Raw genomic sequence first — 19,953 nt, 5'->3', positions numbered from 1 at the left:
TTTACACTGGAAACGGCCCCAGGTGAGATGAGAGATTTCTATACTGATATCATCTGTTGACGTGTCCCCATTGCGTGTCACGTGCACCTTTTCTTGAACTGTATTTCCTGTTTGATATATTTGTATTGTAAACTGTGATTTAGGTTCGTGTCAGCTATAACCCGTTACATGGCTGCTCTTCCTTGTCATTGGCCAACTATTGCTATGTCCTTATTTGATAATAGCTTTAAAACAATTGTCATGTAGACACTGGGATTCCGACTGCTTGTGTTACTGTACACACTATCTTCATGTAGACACTGAGGCCAGTCTTGTATTCCGACTGCTTGTGTTACTGCAACACTATCTTCATGTAGACACTGAGGCCAATCTTGTATTCCGACTGCTTGTGTTACTGTACACACTATCTTCATGTAGACACTGAGGCCAGTCTTGTATTCCGACTGCTTGTGTTACTGCAACACTATCTTCATGTAGACACTGAGGCCAGTCTTGTATTCCGACTGCTTGTGTTACTGCAACACTATCTTCATGAAGACACTGAGGCCAGTCTTGTATTCCGACTGCTTGTGTTACTGTACACACTATCTTCATGTAGACTCTGGGGCTAGTCTTATTCCGACTGCTTGTGTTACTGTAAACACTATCTTCATGTAGACACTGAGGCTAGTCTTGTATTCCGACTGCTTGTGTTACTGTAAACACTATCTTCATGTAGACATTGAGGCCAGTCTTGTATTCCGACTGCTTGTGTTACTGCAACACTATCTTCATGAAGACACTGAGGCCAGTCTTGTAATCCGACTGCTTGTGTTACTGTACACACTATCTTCATGTAGACTCTGGGGCTAGTCTTATTCCGACTGCTTGTGTTACTGTAAACACTATCTTCATGTAGACATTGAGGCCAGTCTTGTATTCCGACTGCTTTTGTTACTGTAAACACTATCTTCATGTAGACACTGAGGCTAGTCTTGTATTCCGACCGCTTGTGTTACTGTAAACACTATCTTCATGTAGACACTGAGGCTAGTCTTGTATTCCGACTGCTTGTGTTACTGTACACACTATCTTCATGTAGACACTGAGGCCAATCTTGTATTCCAACTGCTTGTGTTACTTTATACACTGTCTTCATGTAGACACTGAGGCCAGTCTTGTATTCCGACTGCTTGTGTTACTGTACACACTATCTTCATGTAGACACTGAGGCCAGTCTTGTATTCCGACTGCTTGTGTTACTGTACACACTATCTTCATGTAGACACTGAGGCCAGTCTTGTATTCCGACTGCTTGTGTTACTGTACACACTATCTTCATGTAGGCACTGAGGCCAGTCTTGTATTCCGACTGCTTGTGTTACTGCAACACTATCTTCATGTAGGCACTGAGGCCAGTCTTGTATTCCGACTGCTTGTGTTACTGTACACACTATCTTCATGTAGACACTGAGGCCAGTCTTGTATTCCGACTGCTTGTGTTACTGTACACACTATCTTCATGTAGGCACTGAGGCCAGTCTTGTATTCCGACTGCTTGTGTTACTGCAACACTATCTTCATGTAGACACTGAGGCCAGTCTTGTATTCCGACTGCTTGTGTTACTGTACACACTATCTTCATGTAGACACTGAGGCCAGTCTTGTATTCCGACTGCTTGTGTTACTGTACACACTATCTTCATGTAGGCACTGAGGTCAGTCTTGTATTCCGACTGCTTGTGTTACTGTACACACTATCTTCATGTAGACACTGAGGCCAGTCTTGTATTCCGACTGCTTGTGTTACTCGGAGGAAACTATGATGGAACTCCGCTGATTGTTGTGCTTATGGTGTGCTTCTTCATGGTGTGCTTGCGATGTGTATAGTGTGCTTGTGCATAATGTGCTTGCGTTGTGCTTTCGCATGATGTGGGTGTGCATGCGTTGTGCTTTCGCATGATGTGGGTGTGCATTTTGGTGTGGTTGTGTGTCTGATGGGCTTGTGATAGTGTCTGTTCGAGCTATATGGCGTTGATCTGTAAATAATCGAGTCTGGACCAGACAATCTTGTGATTGACATCATGAGCATCGATCCGCGCCACTGGGATCGATGACATGCATCAACCAAGTCAGCGAGCCTGACCACCCAATCCCGTTAGTCGCCACTTACGACAAGCATAGTCGCCTTTTACAGCAAGCATGGGTTGCTGAAGACCTATTCTACCCTGCATCTTCAGCGTGAATGCTTTAATCACTCATCTACCCGACCGCCCCGGTTCCACTTTGAAAACCATACACCAAGACACGAGAGTGAGCAGTAACACAACGGTTGACTGGGCGAAGTTTCCTTTGTGAAGCTTGTGAAATGTCAATGGTGAAGACAGAGTGGAGGACCAGGCGTTGTTGTCGAGGTGGACGAATACACCCAACCTGAACGGAAATACAACCGTGGGCAACAGCCTTTGGAGTCTTTGGGGGGAACTAAAGAGATGATACAAAGAAGATGTTCATGGTTTGAGTACCGGAAAGACGTATCGAGGTGCTGTTGATGAGTGTGATACAGGAAGTGAACACCCCAACACACCTTCTACCTTTCAGTGTTGTCCCTTTATTTCTTCGAAGCAATAGAGGAAGTACAAAGAAATAATTTCAATTTAAAATTTAGGTGGAAAACCCTTCCAATCCCCAACTCCCTTTATAAAACAAAACATGAATTGGAACAATTGTAGTTGAAAATCTATCTATATATTCGAGACAAAAGATAAAATCAAGTACAAAATACATAATTTCAAGTTAAAGGTATAGCGTTGTTGGGGTGGGAGACACCACACAACAAGTGTAAAACAAAAGATGATTTAATCACCCGTTTGTTTCATTTATTACAAGAAAATGAAATGAACCGAAAAACAGAACTGGCTTCGTCATGCTCGTAGCAGTATTTAGAAAACATGAACTCCTTAGCAGTGTTGGTGAAAATGGCGTCTCGCTGAATCACTAAATATATTGAAATATCTGAAAAATTGCTTTCTATCCATGTTTCAGGGCCAGACATTTGTCAGAAATTAGAGTTTTAGAAAACGTTCGAAATTGTCTGATTAGGCCCAGTTGTTATTTTCTAAAAGCAAAGTCTTCTTTGAATTCAGAATTTGATGATTTCGCAGATAAACTATTTTTTTCAATTAAAGTAGATGTCTTTAAAGGAGTGACAAGTGACGAATTAATTCTGTAATCGCACCGTCAAAGACACCGAAAATGTGTGTATAATAGGGACGAGACATTTGACAAGTTTTGAGATGTTTTAGAGATGTAAATTACGAAACGATTAAAAAGCGAAGCCAGTTTCCATAACAGTCTTGTAGACCTCTGCGGCTTGAGGGGGCCCGGGTGGCCAAGTCGTCTAAGGCGCCGCAATTCGCTGTGCAGAGTTGCGTCCCTTGGACACGCCAGAAACCTATGATTGTGGGTTCGAATCCCGGTTCGCCCCAATTATGTTTCTAGGTTTGTCAGCACCATACCCGTGCACGTGGGTTTCACCGAAGTGGTAAACGTCTTCGACCTGCATCACTTCGGGCTTTCCTCCCACATTAAGCTGACACGCCACGATATAACTGGAATAATGTTAAAAGTGGCGTTAAACCCAACTCACTCACTCGCTCACTCTGCGGCTTGAAATAAGAAAACAGTGGGATTGGGCCGAAATATGTCCGAAATGTTACCTTGTTTCATTTTGTCAATGTGTAGACATCTGACTGCATCTCGTGACGTTAGATCCGACAGGTCAGGCAGACTCTAAACGTGACGTCGCATAGACCAGAGTAGCGTCCCCTTGACCCCTTGGTGGGCGGGCCGATGTATTGCCGTGAAAGGCAAGTCGTAGATATTTATGTCAATTATGCAGTTACGGCACTGTCTTAAAATAGGTTTGAGTAAGAAAAATACTGACTGTTGTCATCGTCCGACTGACTAATCATAGAACTTCAACTGTAATATGGGGCGGTCGGGTAGCCCAGTGGTTTAAGTGTTCGCTCGTCACGCCGAAGACCCGGGTTTGATTCCCGACATGGGTACAATGTGTGAAGCCCATTTCTGGTTTCCCCCGTCGTGATATTGCTGGAATATTGCTAAAAGCGGCGTAAAACCATACTCACTCACTCAAACGTAATATATTAAAGCGCACATTTTCAGGAAAACTGTTCATGTTCAGGTCGCGTTTGTGAGAGATGAGAATAAGGTTTTCGGAATCAGAATTTAAGAATGACATTATGTGATAAAGTGATTATCGCGCTTGTTCTGTTAGAATATACACTAATAGTATGTATTTAGCCCGCCAAGTGTCGCTAATTAGAATGATTACACATAATACAGGATATTTACCATCCCAAAACACATAGCGCGATCATCTCTCTAGTTGGCAGTCGTAGATGAGATGCTACATGTAGTTGATGCGACTGTGAACACCACTTGTTAAAGTGTACCACATCTACTGACAGGCGGATTGATTTACAATGTTGTGAAACATTCAGTTGCATCCACGTTACGACGGCCGACATCACGCCCACGACATCACGCCCACCAGCTGAACATCTGACATGGCGCCTTACCTGTTGTGTGGTGAATTATTAAGATATAAACCTCGGAGTTACAGCTGTCAGACATTCCACAGCCCTAGGCCGTGTGTTATGAAGGATGCATTGAAAGCAGAACACGCGGTGTTAGTGAACACACTGACCAATTTACACTCACACTCGCATTGACCGTCGCACCTGTCAAAGAATATGTCGTAAACAGTACGTGTTATGAGCCAGTGAGGTTTACAACGAGAATATATACCACAAAGGCTTGAACTGTGTATAGGTATGAGTACGCTAGTACCGTATATCGACATTGAACTGGCATGGTGTGATACTAAAACAGCCTTGCCTTGACCACTGAGGTCTGACAAGGAGGTGAACAGAGCGTCTGCCCGGAGAGCTAAAGCCGTTAGTTCGATAGTCTGGCCGCGTCAAACGACTTAAAAGATGGTACTTGTTGTTACTCTGCCTGGCGTTCGACATTTGTGGATGAAACGGGGACTGGTCGGCTCGGAGTCAGTATACTGTGTCTGAGTAGGTTATCCATGTTAAACTGTGGCATGGTATCTCTGTGGGCTAGCACTATAAAGCCGACCCATAAGTACAAGCAGCCACTCACGCATGCACGCACGCAAATAAACGCAAGCACACACACACGTACACTCACGTCGCTACGTGCAGTATTTTTCAACGCGAGCTTAAACTCCATTTCACCTTCATATCGAGACGAAGCTCGATAATGTTAACCAACATGTATGGTGTCTTTGAAAGGCATTTAGAAGTGATACACATAAGCAAGAGAATTTATGGATGTCGAATTCTTTATTATGAGGAACACAACGTTTTGGATGGATGAATTAGAAAGCATATACTCCGAAACGTGTTCCTCATAATAAAGAAACTGACATCCATATATACTCTTCTCTAACATGTACGGTATTCGCTTTTCTTTTGTCGGTGAGTATAGTTAGGACAAATATATAACTCTGAAAATTACTCACTGACAGTTAACGAGCAAAATATGTGTTTAAGCGGAAGTGTGTTGAGTGTATGGGGACAAGATGCCCCCTTCCTACAGTCACAGCCGAGATTTTTTACAGTTATGGAAAGGGGCGAGGTGTTCCGATCGTTCTCCGAGTGTCATACTCGTTACCCGTATATAAACTCCGGTCTCCAGCGACGGCCCGCCGCCCAAGGCCTTGATGTCACAGCTTGAATATTTCTAGATCTATTAAATCACGTGTGACATAATTGCATAAGTGTAAAGACATACATTGTATAAGATAGTGCATTTCTGACACTCGTGATATCATTAGATCTTTTAATATTTAAGCCGACCTGGGACCTCCACAGCAAACAGCGCAGTGATATAAGAGAGCCTTTTTAACCCTGTAGAAATATCAAAATAATTAAGATTTATGTAACGCTTGGAAATAGATTGCCGGGCAAAAGAAAGTATATAGCTATGTTTGATGGTGGCTAAACATGAAACAAACAAGAAATGAATATTTGATGGTGATATATTTGATACGGGTATCGAGTTTGTGTAAACCATAGGTTTGCAGACCCGGGGTAGAATAGATCTTCAGCAACCCATGCACTTAACAGGATCGGGTGATCAGGCTCGCTGACTAGGTTGATACATGTCATCGATCCGAATTGCGTGGCTCGATGCTCATGATATTAATCACTGGATTGTCTCGTCCAGACTCGATTATTTACAGACCGCCGTCATATAGCTGGAATATTGCTTGGTTCGGCGTTAAATAACAGACCAACAGCAAACATAAGTTTTCAGTGTTTCGGCGGCTGTTTCCAGTCTAGTAACGTTTTGATAACGTTTGAAATCGTTTTTTGTCAAATCCAATTTTTAAGTGTTTTCTTTCTTTTGCCAGGCAGTTTGTGTGTGTGAGAAACATACATGGTTTGTGAACTAGTGGGTCTAATATTTCCACGATATTCTGTAATTTGTATTCAGACAGAGCTTGTGAAGGCCGGTGCATAATGAGCATTGTTCGGTAGAAAATTTTGAAGACCTGTGTCTATTGTGGATGTCGGAAAGTAAAAGTGGAACTTGGAAACGGATTTGACCTTCATGACTGAATAAAGTTGATGTGCCCACATAAGGTTTCTTTCCTCCAATTGGGAGTTACGATGTAGAATCTTCCACAAAGAACCATCATTGGACAAGCATTTGATGGCAACAGAATAATTGAAGAAGCGTTCATAAAATTCCTCTCATTAACGCCACGTACCCGCTGAGTGAGTTTGAGACAAGCTTCCGTGTTGTGGTAGTGACATTGATAACTGCGGCCAGATTCTGATGCTCTGCAGTGCTAGTATTTTATATCACCTATCATGATGATTGACCATTTCGTCAACACAACTTCATTTCGAAAGTGATGCCCCTATCTCCATTCCATAATATCTTTAACTTAGCGGATACTCGAAGGCTGAGGTACACCAGACCCAGGTTGTTTATCAGGAAATCTACATTAGTAATACACTGAGTAATCGAGGCTGTAACGCGCACGGCCTGCATGACGGCAGATTTTTTTCTCCCACGTCAGCTTGACACGTTGTGGTACTGACATACTGCTCAAAGCAGCGTTAAAACCACCTCACTCACTCACTGGCAATGTATTCCCCTCACAACAGAAACGGTCATTCAGTATACGAGTTTATTGATCATCACATAATTAATAAGCATCATATATATTAAATATAAATACAAATTTTACAGTGTTCACACATGAACGAAGCACAAAAAATACAATGCGACGAAGTTTTAGTAATATTATACACAAAATGACAATATACATATGACACTATGAAACATCATCATTGAAACTATGGATAAATATGAAAAATATTCAAAAGCAATGTTTGTTGAAATCCTTATGTTTTTGGTTACAATAAACCATAAGATAGACATTGCGTATAAAAAGAAAATGTTTACAGTAAACACTCGGATGAGAACATACTTACTCTTGGACATCAACTGCTCTACAATTTTAATTTTCGCCTCGAAACATTATTCCATATTTTGTGTATTGTCGTAAATTAGTTTGAACAAAAGAGTGAAATGAAATGAACAGAAGCATACCACGATCATGAAGATGGGCCTTTCTTCCGGGCGATGTGAGTCATGACTTCATGCAATGTTCGAAGATGGGTTCAATAACGACACTCCTAAACTACACGAATACAACGTGATTGTGAATATGATAAAACCAATATCCAAAAAAGGAAGTCTTAGCTCCAAGTGACTGGGACTGTGTGTTCATAATATCAAGTAGTTTTTTTTAAAGCAGGGTATGCATGTATTCACTGGAACCTCGCTAGTCCGGACCCAACCTGGGGGAACGACCGTTAAAAATGAAAGGGGGTCTGTATCCGGGACTCGTTGATCCAGACATGTATTTATCCGGACGATTCATCGGGAACGGTGCCGTACGTGTTAACGAAATTTCACTGGATATATTCAGAGCCGATGTTTATACTATAGATGATCCTTTTAACCATACTTGTGTTACTGGCGCGCAGTTTGACTATCATGACCGCCTCCGTGGTCTAGTGGGAGAGCGTCCGGGGTCCGATCCCCGGCCGCGTCATACCAGAAGACGTTAAAAGATGGTACTTGTTGTTACCCTGCCTGGCGCTCGGCATTAAGGGGCTAAAACAAGGACTGGTCGGCTCGGAGTCAGTATGCTGTGTCTGAGTGGGGTATTCATGTTAAACTGCGGCATGGTATCTCAGTGAGCTAGCACTATAAAACGGCATCAGTCCGGACTAGTACAAGCAGCCACACACACACACGTGCTTGCACGTCGCTATATAAGTGCAATAATCTTGGACGCGACGTTAACCCCAATTTTCCCTCACCTCGAAACTAGCACACCACGCAATGAGGTTGTGACGTCATGAAGATGAGGGAAGCACGGCGAGGCAGACATGCAGCCACGATTGAACAGACGCTTCAGTCACACGGTTGAGGGAACATTTTGTACCACAACAAGACTCGTTGTTGAACTGGCTTATAATCTGATGTAAAGTTTGGAAGGGTGTACTGTATATGTGTATTCTGTTTGGTAACCAGGACAATGACTCCTAATGAGCGGTAGGGCTTGAAAAGAGAAATACGTGCACCGCAGCCAGCCAGTGAGTGAGTGGGTGAGGCCGGTTGGACGCCGGTTTGAACAGTGTTGTTGTTATATCAAGTCGTGTCATCTTTATGTTGCAGGACGCCGTTCACCGCTTTAGTGAAACCCATCAGCACGAATATGGCAATGTTAAACAAGATTCGCTCTTATATTACAAAGCTAGTTTACGAGATACGGTGCTGCTAAACGAAAACATGTAACCATGGCGAACCGGGATTCGAATCCCCGATCCTGGGTTTTTGGTACGCCTAACGACTTGCTTTGCCAGCCCAGCCCCCCAATAACTACCAGCCGTTACAAGACTTGAACTAACAGATAAGTCTCTCGTGATTGACAGCGTGTAACATGTAGTGATATGTTTGTTTGTTTGTTTGGCCAAAGGTCGTGTGACCTGTAATACAGGATGCTTTAGAAACCTATCTATTCCAAGGGTCTCTGTTCTTACGTTTCGTCATATTCCCAAACCTCGGGGGTTACACTGACATAAAGATCTCGTTGAACAATAAACGTGGAACACACTTATGTCACTTAACAGGAACAAATGTTCTTCAACTTTCTCGCCATGGATGAGGCACTTTTCTTGTGATTGTGCCTCTTCCAAGACAAGTCCTCTAAATTGCAACAAAGAACTTCTTGCGGAACATGAGGTAGGCGATGAAGCACCAGATGCCGGCGCCCCACACGTCCTGCAGCAGCAGCTTCCAGTGGATGTGCTCGATTTCCCAGTTGATGGGGAACAGCCGCCACAGCAGGTCGTGACCCACGTACACCACGATGGAGTTCATACCTGAAGCAGACGTCATGTACATCACAGACCACACAGATTGTGCCACAGCATCCACATGGGGTTCAATGTAAATTTGACAGAATGTCTAACTGACTTCTAATAAATAAACCCCTTAGTTGTATCTAATATACTGTCATAATGGTGTCCAAGTAACTGAAGCGACAAAACCCTTTCCATATCCAAACGAAATATCTACATAAAGCAGAGTCGACTGTACGATTCCGACTATATCATGAGCACGTGTTGATGAATCACTATCAAATAGTAATGATACCAGGTGCTCACTAAAAGGTAAGCGTATCGTGCCCAACCGGTGGCACCCGTCACAAACTCATGCAAAATCAAGTCAATTGTTCACCTGAAAAAAAGTCAAAATAGGGAATTGCATCGGACATAAATTTTGTCACTGATGCGTCAAATTTAGAAATGTCCTCCACGTGTCTACCATAAGACTTTGTGAAAGCTTTATTGAGGTCTTGGATGTTGTAACCTTGATCAAGCCAAAGCAATGGAAGAAGAAAAAGATGGACTAGGGCTTCGCTGCACAAAACAATCTTAGCATTACGACTGTCGCAAGTTATGGTATCAGAGGTACGAATTTCCTAGCGCCATGATCGCTTTGTGGAACGAGGCCCAAGTCTTAGCGCCGTCCCATCTACAGGGAGTACGATGGCACAGAGTCTGACCCCCGAGTCATCAATCGCCTCTTAGAACGAGCAAAGGATGCTGGTGACCCAACCTGTTTTGTTTGTTTGTTTATTGTTCAACGCCGCAATATTCCAGCTATATGACGGCGGTCTGTAAATAATCGAGTCTGGACCAGACATTCCAGTGATTGACATCACGAACATCGATCCACGCAATTGGGATAAGATGACATGCATCAACCAAGTCAGCAAGCCTGACCACCCGACCCCGTTAGTCGCCTCTTACGACAAGCATAGTCGCTGATCCATCCTAACCCGGAAACATGTAGCCGCCGCTGCAACCATAGTCCGCTAACATGTGATTTACCTGGATATACGAACGGCCCACCTTCCCACCAGTGCACGATATCCATGAATACATACATGGCGGACAGCAGGAAGAAGGCGAAACTGGCCGTCACCAGCACGAATGACACCGACCTAGAAAACAATGACATTGTTAGCTCTTATAAAAACAATATTGTTTTATGTAATGCTCGTGTGCAGACCACGTGGAACATGACACAGTATAATTGTGTCTTTCTGTTTCATGTTTAACGCCACAATAAGAAACAGTATCCAGTAACATGATGGCGGCCTGTTAAATAATGGAGTCTGGACCTGACAAACCAGTGACTGATCCCATGGGAAACGTCAAACTTCGTCTGGGTGCGACGTTTCAACCATGCAGCAACAGTGTCTTAATGGGTTTTATCAATAAGAAAAAAACATGATGTTACGCTAAACAATGACATTAGTTATTATTTATTGTAGACGAACATAGATTAAGGGGATAGATTGTCTGGTATGAAGTTGGGGTATGAAGGTATGCCGATTAATATCCAAATACTACACTTACCATAGGTTTTTATTTATAGGAATCCAGCCGTCGTTTTGACTACCCTTGCAAAGCAATGCAGCAATCGCTCCCTGAAAAGCCAAATGTTTTTTCAAGTACGACATGATTTGTCAGTCACTGTCCGCGACAAGATAGGGTCAAACATGTCAACAAAGTGTGATTTTGTTTTGCTGTTTTAACCTCCTGTAAAATTAAGATATTTCAAAATGTAATTAAAGGAATAGGGTTAGCTGACCTGTTATTAAGGACAATCAGTTCAGTACTCTTTTTCCTAACTGCGATAGCCAGTGGACACGCCACGGCAAATACAGGTAAAAGATGCTACTTTTTATTACCCTGCCTGGCGCTCGACTGACCGGCCCGGAGTCAGTGAGTGGGATATCCATGTTAAACTGTGGCATGGTATCTCAGTGGAATAGCACTATATACGTCTGGACGAGTACAAGCAGGCATACACACACGTGCATACACGTCGCTACATGAGTGAAATATTTAATCTGACGATAGGAGCATTTCAACTCACAACGACAGTAATATATATTTGTTTGCTGAACGCCACACTAAGCAATATTCAGGTAGTATGATTTGGACAAGGCAAGTCAGTGACAGATATCGGAATACGACGCAGCGCAATGATCAAAGTCACCATGTCTGACCACCCGATCCACGAAATCCCGTCCAACGACAATCAAAGGTTGCCGGGGACCACAAGGTTGACCACAGTAATACAGACATCATGTACATCCTTCCTACCGTGACCACGCCCCAGATGAGCCACCTCACTATACGGCCGGTGTGAGACTGGTACGTGATGATGATGCGTCCAGCCTGAAACAGTCAGACCACACTTAGCTACAAGTTACACTAACGGTTGTACAGACCCCAGCTCTGTTAAAGTTTTGTTTTGTTTGTTTGTTGTTTAACGCCGCACTCAGCAATATTCCAGCTTTATGACGTAGGCCTGTAAATTATCGAGTCTGGACCAGACAATCCAGTGATTGACATCAAGAGCATTGATCCACGCAATTGGGATACGATGATATGCATCAACCAAGTTAGCGAGCCTGACCACCCGATCCGGTCAGTCGCCCCATACGACAAGCATTGTCACCTTTTACGGCAAGCATGGGTTGCTGAAGAGCTATTCCACCCCGGATCTTCACGGGTCAGATACGTAAGTGGTCGCGGCTTAATAGTTGTGCTTCAACGAGACTAAATCCTAAATAGACAATGTTTACGGTCTGTTCAAGACAAGTTACTCTTTACAATGGTGTTTTCTCAACGACGTTTATTTTACCGATCAGGAAATGCGGGAATATTTTTAATTAGGAGTAAGATTTTTCAGAAGTTTGTTCATTTAACTAAAACACGTTTTTCTCAAGAATTACCAGGGTCTGATTGTAAACTCGAAACATTGAAACCACACGTATTATAGTACCGACATACCTGCACTCCCAAAAAGCAAAGGAAAACCGATGTCAAAACCCCTAGAATTCCTTCCGGGTCGTATGGAACCTGTGTCTCATATAATTCCTGAAACGTGATGAATATTATAAAGGGCTTGCATGTAATAATAACCAATGGCTCTACAGACATGTCGTGTTATCTAAAGACATGGTAGAAAGGTTCGGTTACCGATGCATGCATCTACTTGAACGGTAAGAGGAACTTTTCCAGAAAAAAGACCTTTGTGATATATAAGCGCTTGAGCTTAAAACGGCTGATAAAATTTCACAAACCGAGATCCAGATAAGTTGCGTACGTGCGTACAATACGCTACATGTTTACACACTGGTTTAAACATGTCCAATAGTCTGGATCCAAGGGTGTAAAAATATATTAAATACCCAAAGAAAACTCTTAATACTCAGCGTGAATGATAACGGTTGAATAAATACGCAATGGGTAAATAGGTTATCAAGAAGCCCTGCACGAAATATAGTTATAGAATTTGTTAGGAGACAGTTTTGTAATTTTTACGTTAATATCAAAAACTACAAAATCGGTCGATTGAAATGTAAATATTTACATTTTAGGTCTGAAAGAAAAATCTGGTGTTATGTATTTAATTGATATGATCTTAATAACGAGATGACGTACCTGTGGAGTGGGGAACTGGTATATATGGTTGTTGCCTAGCAACACGTAATCAATGTGCCTGGCGGCCCCACCAGTACAGTTGTAGTTCTTGCCTCCGTCACTCAAACCACCTGGGCCGATGTATCCCCTGTGAACACAACCTGATGTTAGTTGAAACACGTTTGATTTCCATTTGTGTGTAGCTAGTATGGTTGTCGCAGGATAAGTACATCAAACTTCCAGATATGTTAGCGTTAATAGACGGAGATCGGGCAACCAATGGTTGATAGCTTCAGCAACGATCTACGACGTCTACGAGGACAAGAAATAACCTGGTCCATCCTAGTGATGTTATCTGGACACTTCTCCGACATGAGCGGTGAACTGGTCTGTATTACCACCAACGCTTCAGAAACAACCATGAATCCTGAAGGTGTACACACAATAGTTGGTCACTGAATGTACTCATACAATGTAGGTTCAGGCCCATCCTATCAGTTTTATTTTAAAGTACTGTTATCTCTCCTCTAGATAAAGCACAGACCCTCGCCCTCCCCAACTCGTCCTATTAAATGGAGTGCCCTTGATTGATATCTGTACAGTTATTACTATTGAAATACATCATGATGTCATTTCTAGGGCCAGGCGGTGATATTGATTATAAGTGGGTTTTTTGTTTGTTGTTTAACGCCGCACTCAGCAATATTCCAGCTATATGACGGCGGTCTGTAAATAATCCAGTCTAGACCAGACAATCTTGTGATTGACATCATGATCATCGATCCAAGCGATTGGGATCGATGACATGCATCAACCAAGTCAGCGAGCCTGACCACCAGATCCCCTTAGTCGCCTCTTACGACAAGCATAATCGACTTTTACGGCAAGCATGGGTTGCTGAAGACCTATTCTACCCCGGATCTGCACGACCGTGTGCATGCTATTAGATTATCGCTTAAATGGATATTTACTCCTGAGTATTTCTAGATTTACCGTATACATGTATGTAACTGAGCTTATATTCACAGGAAGACCACACCAAGATCATTATACTTCCCACTTTGTCTTTACATAATGTAGCAAAGGCTTTCTACGAAAATGAGAATATGGACAACCGCAAAAGTCCCATCCTAGTATGGCATAAACTATGCCCCTCATGGTGTTCGATGTTTGGTCCCTAAGCGACTAAGAATAAAGAATTGATCAAAGAAAACTGTAACTGTTACTGATCAAGATGTGAGACGTGAAATACCATACAGATGTGCCCCGTGTATGATGATCTCCGCAATTCTCTCAATTGTTCCAGATGTTAGAGAAGATTTTGATTATCTGAATGACGTAGATAAATTATGCTTTTTATTCTCCACCGATGACATTGTTAAAATTGTCTCCAAAACCTTACTTGATACTTATACACGTACCTTGTGTAGAAATGTTAAGTATTACAGTTCATATTTTATCATCTCAACTTTGTATACTCTTAAAAAAATGAAACGCAATACGGATATTTATGGCCATAAAAGCAGAATTAGCGGACCAAGAAGTGCAAAATGAAGAGTGTTAATGTGTTATAGTGTCAGTGACAAATTTCCCGGATCAAAGTGATCACATCAAGGACATGCAAACCATTAGTCGGGAAACATGTACGGTTCGGAAAAACGCACCCAGTGCATTAACAAAAGGGCCATGGAGCTGCACGTACTGATTCTTGTTGTAAATAATGCTGTACACTCAGTGAAACATAAATAATATGTCTGTCTGTCTGTCTGTGTAGATGGGGAGTGAACATGGCCTTGGTGTGTGGCTTACGTGGGACATCCGGGTACTGGCAGACCGAAGGTAAGGCCGAGGTACGCCCCCAGGAGACACAGGTGGAAGACCCACGCAGGGAGGTACAGCGCGATGTCACGGATAGCCGACCACTTGCGATCCTGAAAACAGTTTCGTCAAAAATGATTTAATAGTCTCTGATTTAAGCTAGATCGTGATTTAGAAAATCTTGTTAAAGCAATTGGCCATCTTTACCTCAGTGTCCGTTATAAACTCGAATCCGCACCAGGGAGACCAGTGGTTGATGTTATGAGAAACGTCCCATGTAAACTGTACTGTGTACGATGACAGGCAATGAACCAACTTACCCGGGCTCTTATTCACTGCATTACAAAACACGTACCTCAACACGTGATATCCCTTCAAATATAGGAATTGATTGCAGTTGTGTCAAATGTATTATTTGGTAAAACACACAATTCGATTTAGAGCATTGACAAATGCGTATCTTCGCTTACACACGTGTTGCCCATTTCTGGTGTTATTGCCTGAATACTAACAGTGTCGCAATGCCATACCCAGTCACATATCGTATTTACCCTTGGAGCGTAATTAAATATTTACCCTAGGAACGTGCATTGAATATTTACCCTAGGGGCGTGCATTAAATATGTAATAAACAAACCCCATGTTGTCTGTGATGTAATGCTCTGACATACGTTTATTGCTACTGACGCCTGTTAATGTAAGCGATGAGGTAAGAAATAACCCCGTAGTCATACTTTGTTTTCACTATTAATTTCAACATCTAACATACCGCGTGTGAATCTTCTTTCCGGTGACAGACGAGCTCCGTGAGGGCGATGATTAGGTAGGTCACGCCGAATCTCTGTAAGACGCCGGGGACGCGCAGCTTGGTGAGGTCCGTGGCTGACCGGCAGGAGGATACACATGTTTATATGCTCTCACCCTGAGTACTAGCATAGCCTATTCTAACAACAGAATTACAACCTACGAGATGCAAAAGGTTGCTGGATTTTAATCCAAACCCGGGCGTGCTCTTAAGCTGAGGGATAAATGTTTCATTGATCTGGAAGTTATTACAAGGAAAAAAGACGAAACATAAATTTCAACATTAAAATATTGGCACCTTCGTATCAGATACACTTATCATGGCACCCAGCGTAGTGCACTGCGGCATCCGGAATACCACTAAACAGGGCTTGGCATCCGGCATAACACTAAACAGGGCTTGGCATCCGGAATACCACTAAACAGGGCTCGGCATCCGGAATACCACTAAACAGGGCTTGGCGTCCGGAATACCACTAAACAGCGCTCGGCATCCGGCATAACACGAAACAGGGCTCGGCATCCGGCATAACACTAAACAGCGCTTGGCATCCGGAATACCACGAAACAGCGCTCGGCATCCGGAATACCACTAAACAGGGCTTGGCATCCGGAATACCACTAAACTGGGCTCGGCATCCGGCATATACTCACCAACAGAGACAATATGTAACTCGCCTGTTTATTTATTTCCGACCCGTGAAGATCCGGGATAGCAACCCATGCTTGCCGTTAAAGGCGACTATTCTTGTCGTAAGAGGCAACTAATGGGATCGGGTGGTCAGACTCGTTGACTTGGTTGATGCATGTCATCGTATCCCAATTGCGTGGATCGATGCTCATGTTGTCAATCACTTGATTGACTGGTCCACACTCGATTATGTACAGACCGCCGTCATATTGCTGGAATATTGCTGAGTGCAGCGTTAAACAACAAACATCTTATCATGAGATCCCACGATGTTCAGGAAACGACTGAATACATTAAGCTATTATCTATGTTAAGACCGTCGACAGAGTACCACCCAAGACACTTACGTCCCCACGAGGTAGCCAGGATGATTCCCAGACCGAACAGAATACAGGACCTCTTGATAATCTTCCAGAAGATCTGACACCTTGTCTTGCCGCGCTTGTACATGCTCCGGAACGAGAAGTTCATAGCCGTGCCCATAATGAAGATGAACCTAGAAACAACAAACTACAGTGTACTACGTTTATAACGAACACGCTATAACGAACTATTATTTTGTCCGCGCCATTTGCTGTATATATGCTTGTAACGAACTACGGTTATAACGAACTAAAATTTGTAATATCTCCACTACCACTCTGAAACTCTACTCGTCACAGGATCACCTGAAGGGCGAACATATAATTATCGTCACAATCACCCTGAAACCCTACACGTCACAGGATAAGCTTATGGGTATGGTTCTGACAAACTTAGAAACATAATCTGGGAGAATCTGGGATTCGAACCTACGATCATAGGTTTCTGGAATGCCTATGGGACTTAACTCTGCAATGAGAATACATATGTATATACATATTTAACGCCGCATTCAGCAATATTCCAGCTACTTGGCGGCGTTCTGCATATAATCGAGTCTGGACCAGACAATCCAGTGATTGATATCATGACATGCATCAAAAGTTAGTCGCCATGTACGACAAGCATAGTCGTCCTTCAGAATACACAGGAATTGCTGAAGACCTAATCCGGATCTTCACGTGTCCCCCACATACAGATACATATATCTGCATTACACATGTACATACGTTTTATACAGAGACATTCTTCTATACCGGTCGATAACGTTCCAAACGAAACTTTCCATATTAATGTATGGAGGATCTACTGTAATATACTATTTTGTGTCCCAGGGACATTTTGACGTGCCACTGACGTACCAGGGGAAGACAAGGTCAGCCAAGGTCAGGCCGTTCCAGGGAGGGTGCTCAAAGAACCAGTAGCCACCGCCGCCGTAGTTCACGAAGATCATGATGCTCAAGGACAAGCTGAAGATGTGGAAAAAAAGTGTCAACATTATGTTATAATCGCTTTCACAATCGACCATTGTCATTTAACATATGACTGACGCTGTATCGTTCATTAAGGTTGTTCCGCCTAGTTTGGGGAACTGGTTGTCCGTTAGTCATTGAGGATTTAGTGTGAGATATGCCGTGTTGAGCACGCCAACACTTACCCCCTGAATGTGTCGAGGGAACGCAGCCTCTTCTTTTTCTTCAGTTCGGTGACCTTCGTGGGGCCTCCGTTTTCTACATCACCATTGGCTTTACTCAGGGGGTCCATGTTCTGCACGTATACATTGTATCAACACATTACACTCCATGTCACACAGTGAGATTTGATAAGCAGCGTTCGATACACACACACACACGCGCGCGCGCGCACATGCTGTCAAGTTAATTTTCTTATTAACACACTGTCAGTTATTGTACATGATAAAATAATATTGCAATAGTTAGTAAGCATCGAAATGCATATATGCTTGTCATTGATATGCGATATATTAAATGTTTCAATATGTACCTGAAGCACACTGAAATAGTTTATTGTCTCCAAACCACTTCTCAGGTTAAGTCAATCGTCTCATGAATAGGTATTAATTCCACCTCGCTTGAACTACCTACCACGGAATTGTTGGCTTCTGAGTGTTCTCGGGGATCTGTGATGTCCGCGCTCTTCCCGAAACACGGAGCGGATCTACTGCGTCTGTAGCGTAAGCAGGACAGAATAAACTTTAATCCCACAGGAGTTTCCGTATCTCGGGCACAATAAATAACACTTTCTGAATGTTGGAAGGAAATACTATAATACAATATTTCTCTACATCTAGGTCTCGATTCAAGGAACTTGATTTAAGGTGCACCATGTGCATGTTGACATGGAAACCTTGTCGCACCAGACAACTGGTTGCACTCTGGTCCCATAAATTTATCAAAGCTGAAACATAGATGCATAAAGGAGTCTAGATAAATAAAATTTCAGATCTCTGATGACTGTGTCATGATTTTACATACATTTATGACGTATTGCTGCAAAACGAAATAGGAACATAGGCAATCTTGAATTACACACAGATTGGTGACGTCAAGCCCAAGAATGCATGACAAATTACACGTAACACAGGGATTGAGGATTGGTGATGTAGAGTGGTTCATAAAGCTCAGAAGTGTTGTGTGTTCAAAGGTCGATATGTGGAAATGTAACGTAGACACACATTGAATTTTTTCTACATTAATATTAGGTTGCACTGGTACATGTTTTATATAGCTAAATCGCCCCCTGAATAATGGCACACTAGGGTTACGTTGGGGGTACGTAAATGTGGGGGGAGGCACGGGGCACTAGGGTTACGTTGGGGGTACGTAAATGTGGGGGGAGGCACGGGGCACTGGGGTTACGTTGGGGGTACGTAAATGTGGAAATATTTGACAGGCCATAAGTGGAGGTGCGGCGGTTGCATGGCGTGAGTGTAGAGTAACATTTAGTCCCAGAATTATAGCTACCTTATTTAAAATATATATCAACAAAATAAAAAATAAAATCCAAATACGCAATGCTTTATTCAAGGGAATCACGACTTGCCATTCTAGACTTGAGTTGGATTGGATTTTAATTTATTCTCCAGGTTATGTAGGACAGAGCGCCGGGAGGGAGGGGGGGGGGAGGCACGGGGCACTGGGGTAAAGTGTTTCCTTGGGCTGGTGATCATTACAGGTCGTTAGGTTAAAGGTCAGATGCCCGATGTCGTCCGTCTTCCCTGTGCTACTGACCTGTAAATACACTTAATGATGGCCCACAGTCCGGCCAGGCCGAGCAAACCCAGCACTGTAAACAGTATGGCTGAAACAGAGAAAATACATTTGATGGATGTCCACTAGACTAACACTATGTCAATGAAAACATGTCTTTAAATAATAATAAAACATTATTTTCGAAAGAACCTTTCCTCTTCTGCTGTTTTCATATGTGGAATCAAGCAAACTAGACTTGGTTAGTTTGATATAGACTTGCCCAGGCTTTTAGTAAAAAACTGTATATCAATTCCACAGTCTCCTTGTCTGTGGTCATCTTAGTCATCCTACGACCACAGAAAGTGTCTATACCTGCATGTAATGGTGTCTTCACTGATATTCGTATTCAGCTGCAGTCACCCAGCTGATGATTCAGCTT

The 19,953-nt window shown here is 42.9% G+C and overlaps 1 protein-coding gene across 1 annotated transcript in view; it reads right to left on the bottom strand.

Annotated features, from left to right (window-relative positions):
• Positions 1–7,386: 7,386 nt before the first annotated feature.
• Positions 7,387–19,953, bottom strand: part of LOC139464210 (heparan-alpha-glucosaminide N-acetyltransferase-like) — a 41,613-nt gene continuing 29,046 nt past the window's right edge. The window contains exons 5-17 of the mRNA XM_071245733.1: positions 19,554–19,623; positions 18,408–18,489; positions 17,960–18,069; positions 17,664–17,771; positions 16,788–16,936; positions 15,715–15,827; positions 14,937–15,058; positions 13,149–13,275; positions 12,495–12,581; positions 11,802–11,876; positions 11,049–11,119; positions 10,518–10,630; positions 7,387–9,503 (exon numbers count right to left, since the gene is read on the bottom strand). Coding sequence (XP_071101834.1) covers positions 9,328–9,503; positions 10,518–10,630; positions 11,049–11,119; positions 11,802–11,876; positions 12,495–12,581; positions 13,149–13,275; positions 14,937–15,058; positions 15,715–15,827; positions 16,788–16,936; positions 17,664–17,771; positions 17,960–18,069; positions 18,408–18,489; positions 19,554–19,623 — 1,403 coding nt within the window. The 3' untranslated portion in view covers positions 7,387–9,327. The remainder of the gene's footprint in view (positions 9,504–10,517; positions 10,631–11,048; positions 11,120–11,801; positions 11,877–12,494; positions 12,582–13,148; positions 13,276–14,936; positions 15,059–15,714; positions 15,828–16,787; positions 16,937–17,663; positions 17,772–17,959; positions 18,070–18,407; positions 18,490–19,553; positions 19,624–19,953) is intronic.

This window comes from Haliotis cracherodii, unplaced genomic scaffold (assembly GCF_022045235.1).
Source record: "Haliotis cracherodii isolate W230 unplaced genomic scaffold, xgHalCrac1.p SCAF_17, whole genome shotgun sequence".
NCBI classification, from domain to species: domain Eukaryota; kingdom Metazoa; phylum Mollusca; class Gastropoda; order Lepetellida; family Haliotidae; genus Haliotis; species Haliotis cracherodii.
This window is presented reverse-complemented; position numbering and strand designations above follow the sequence as displayed.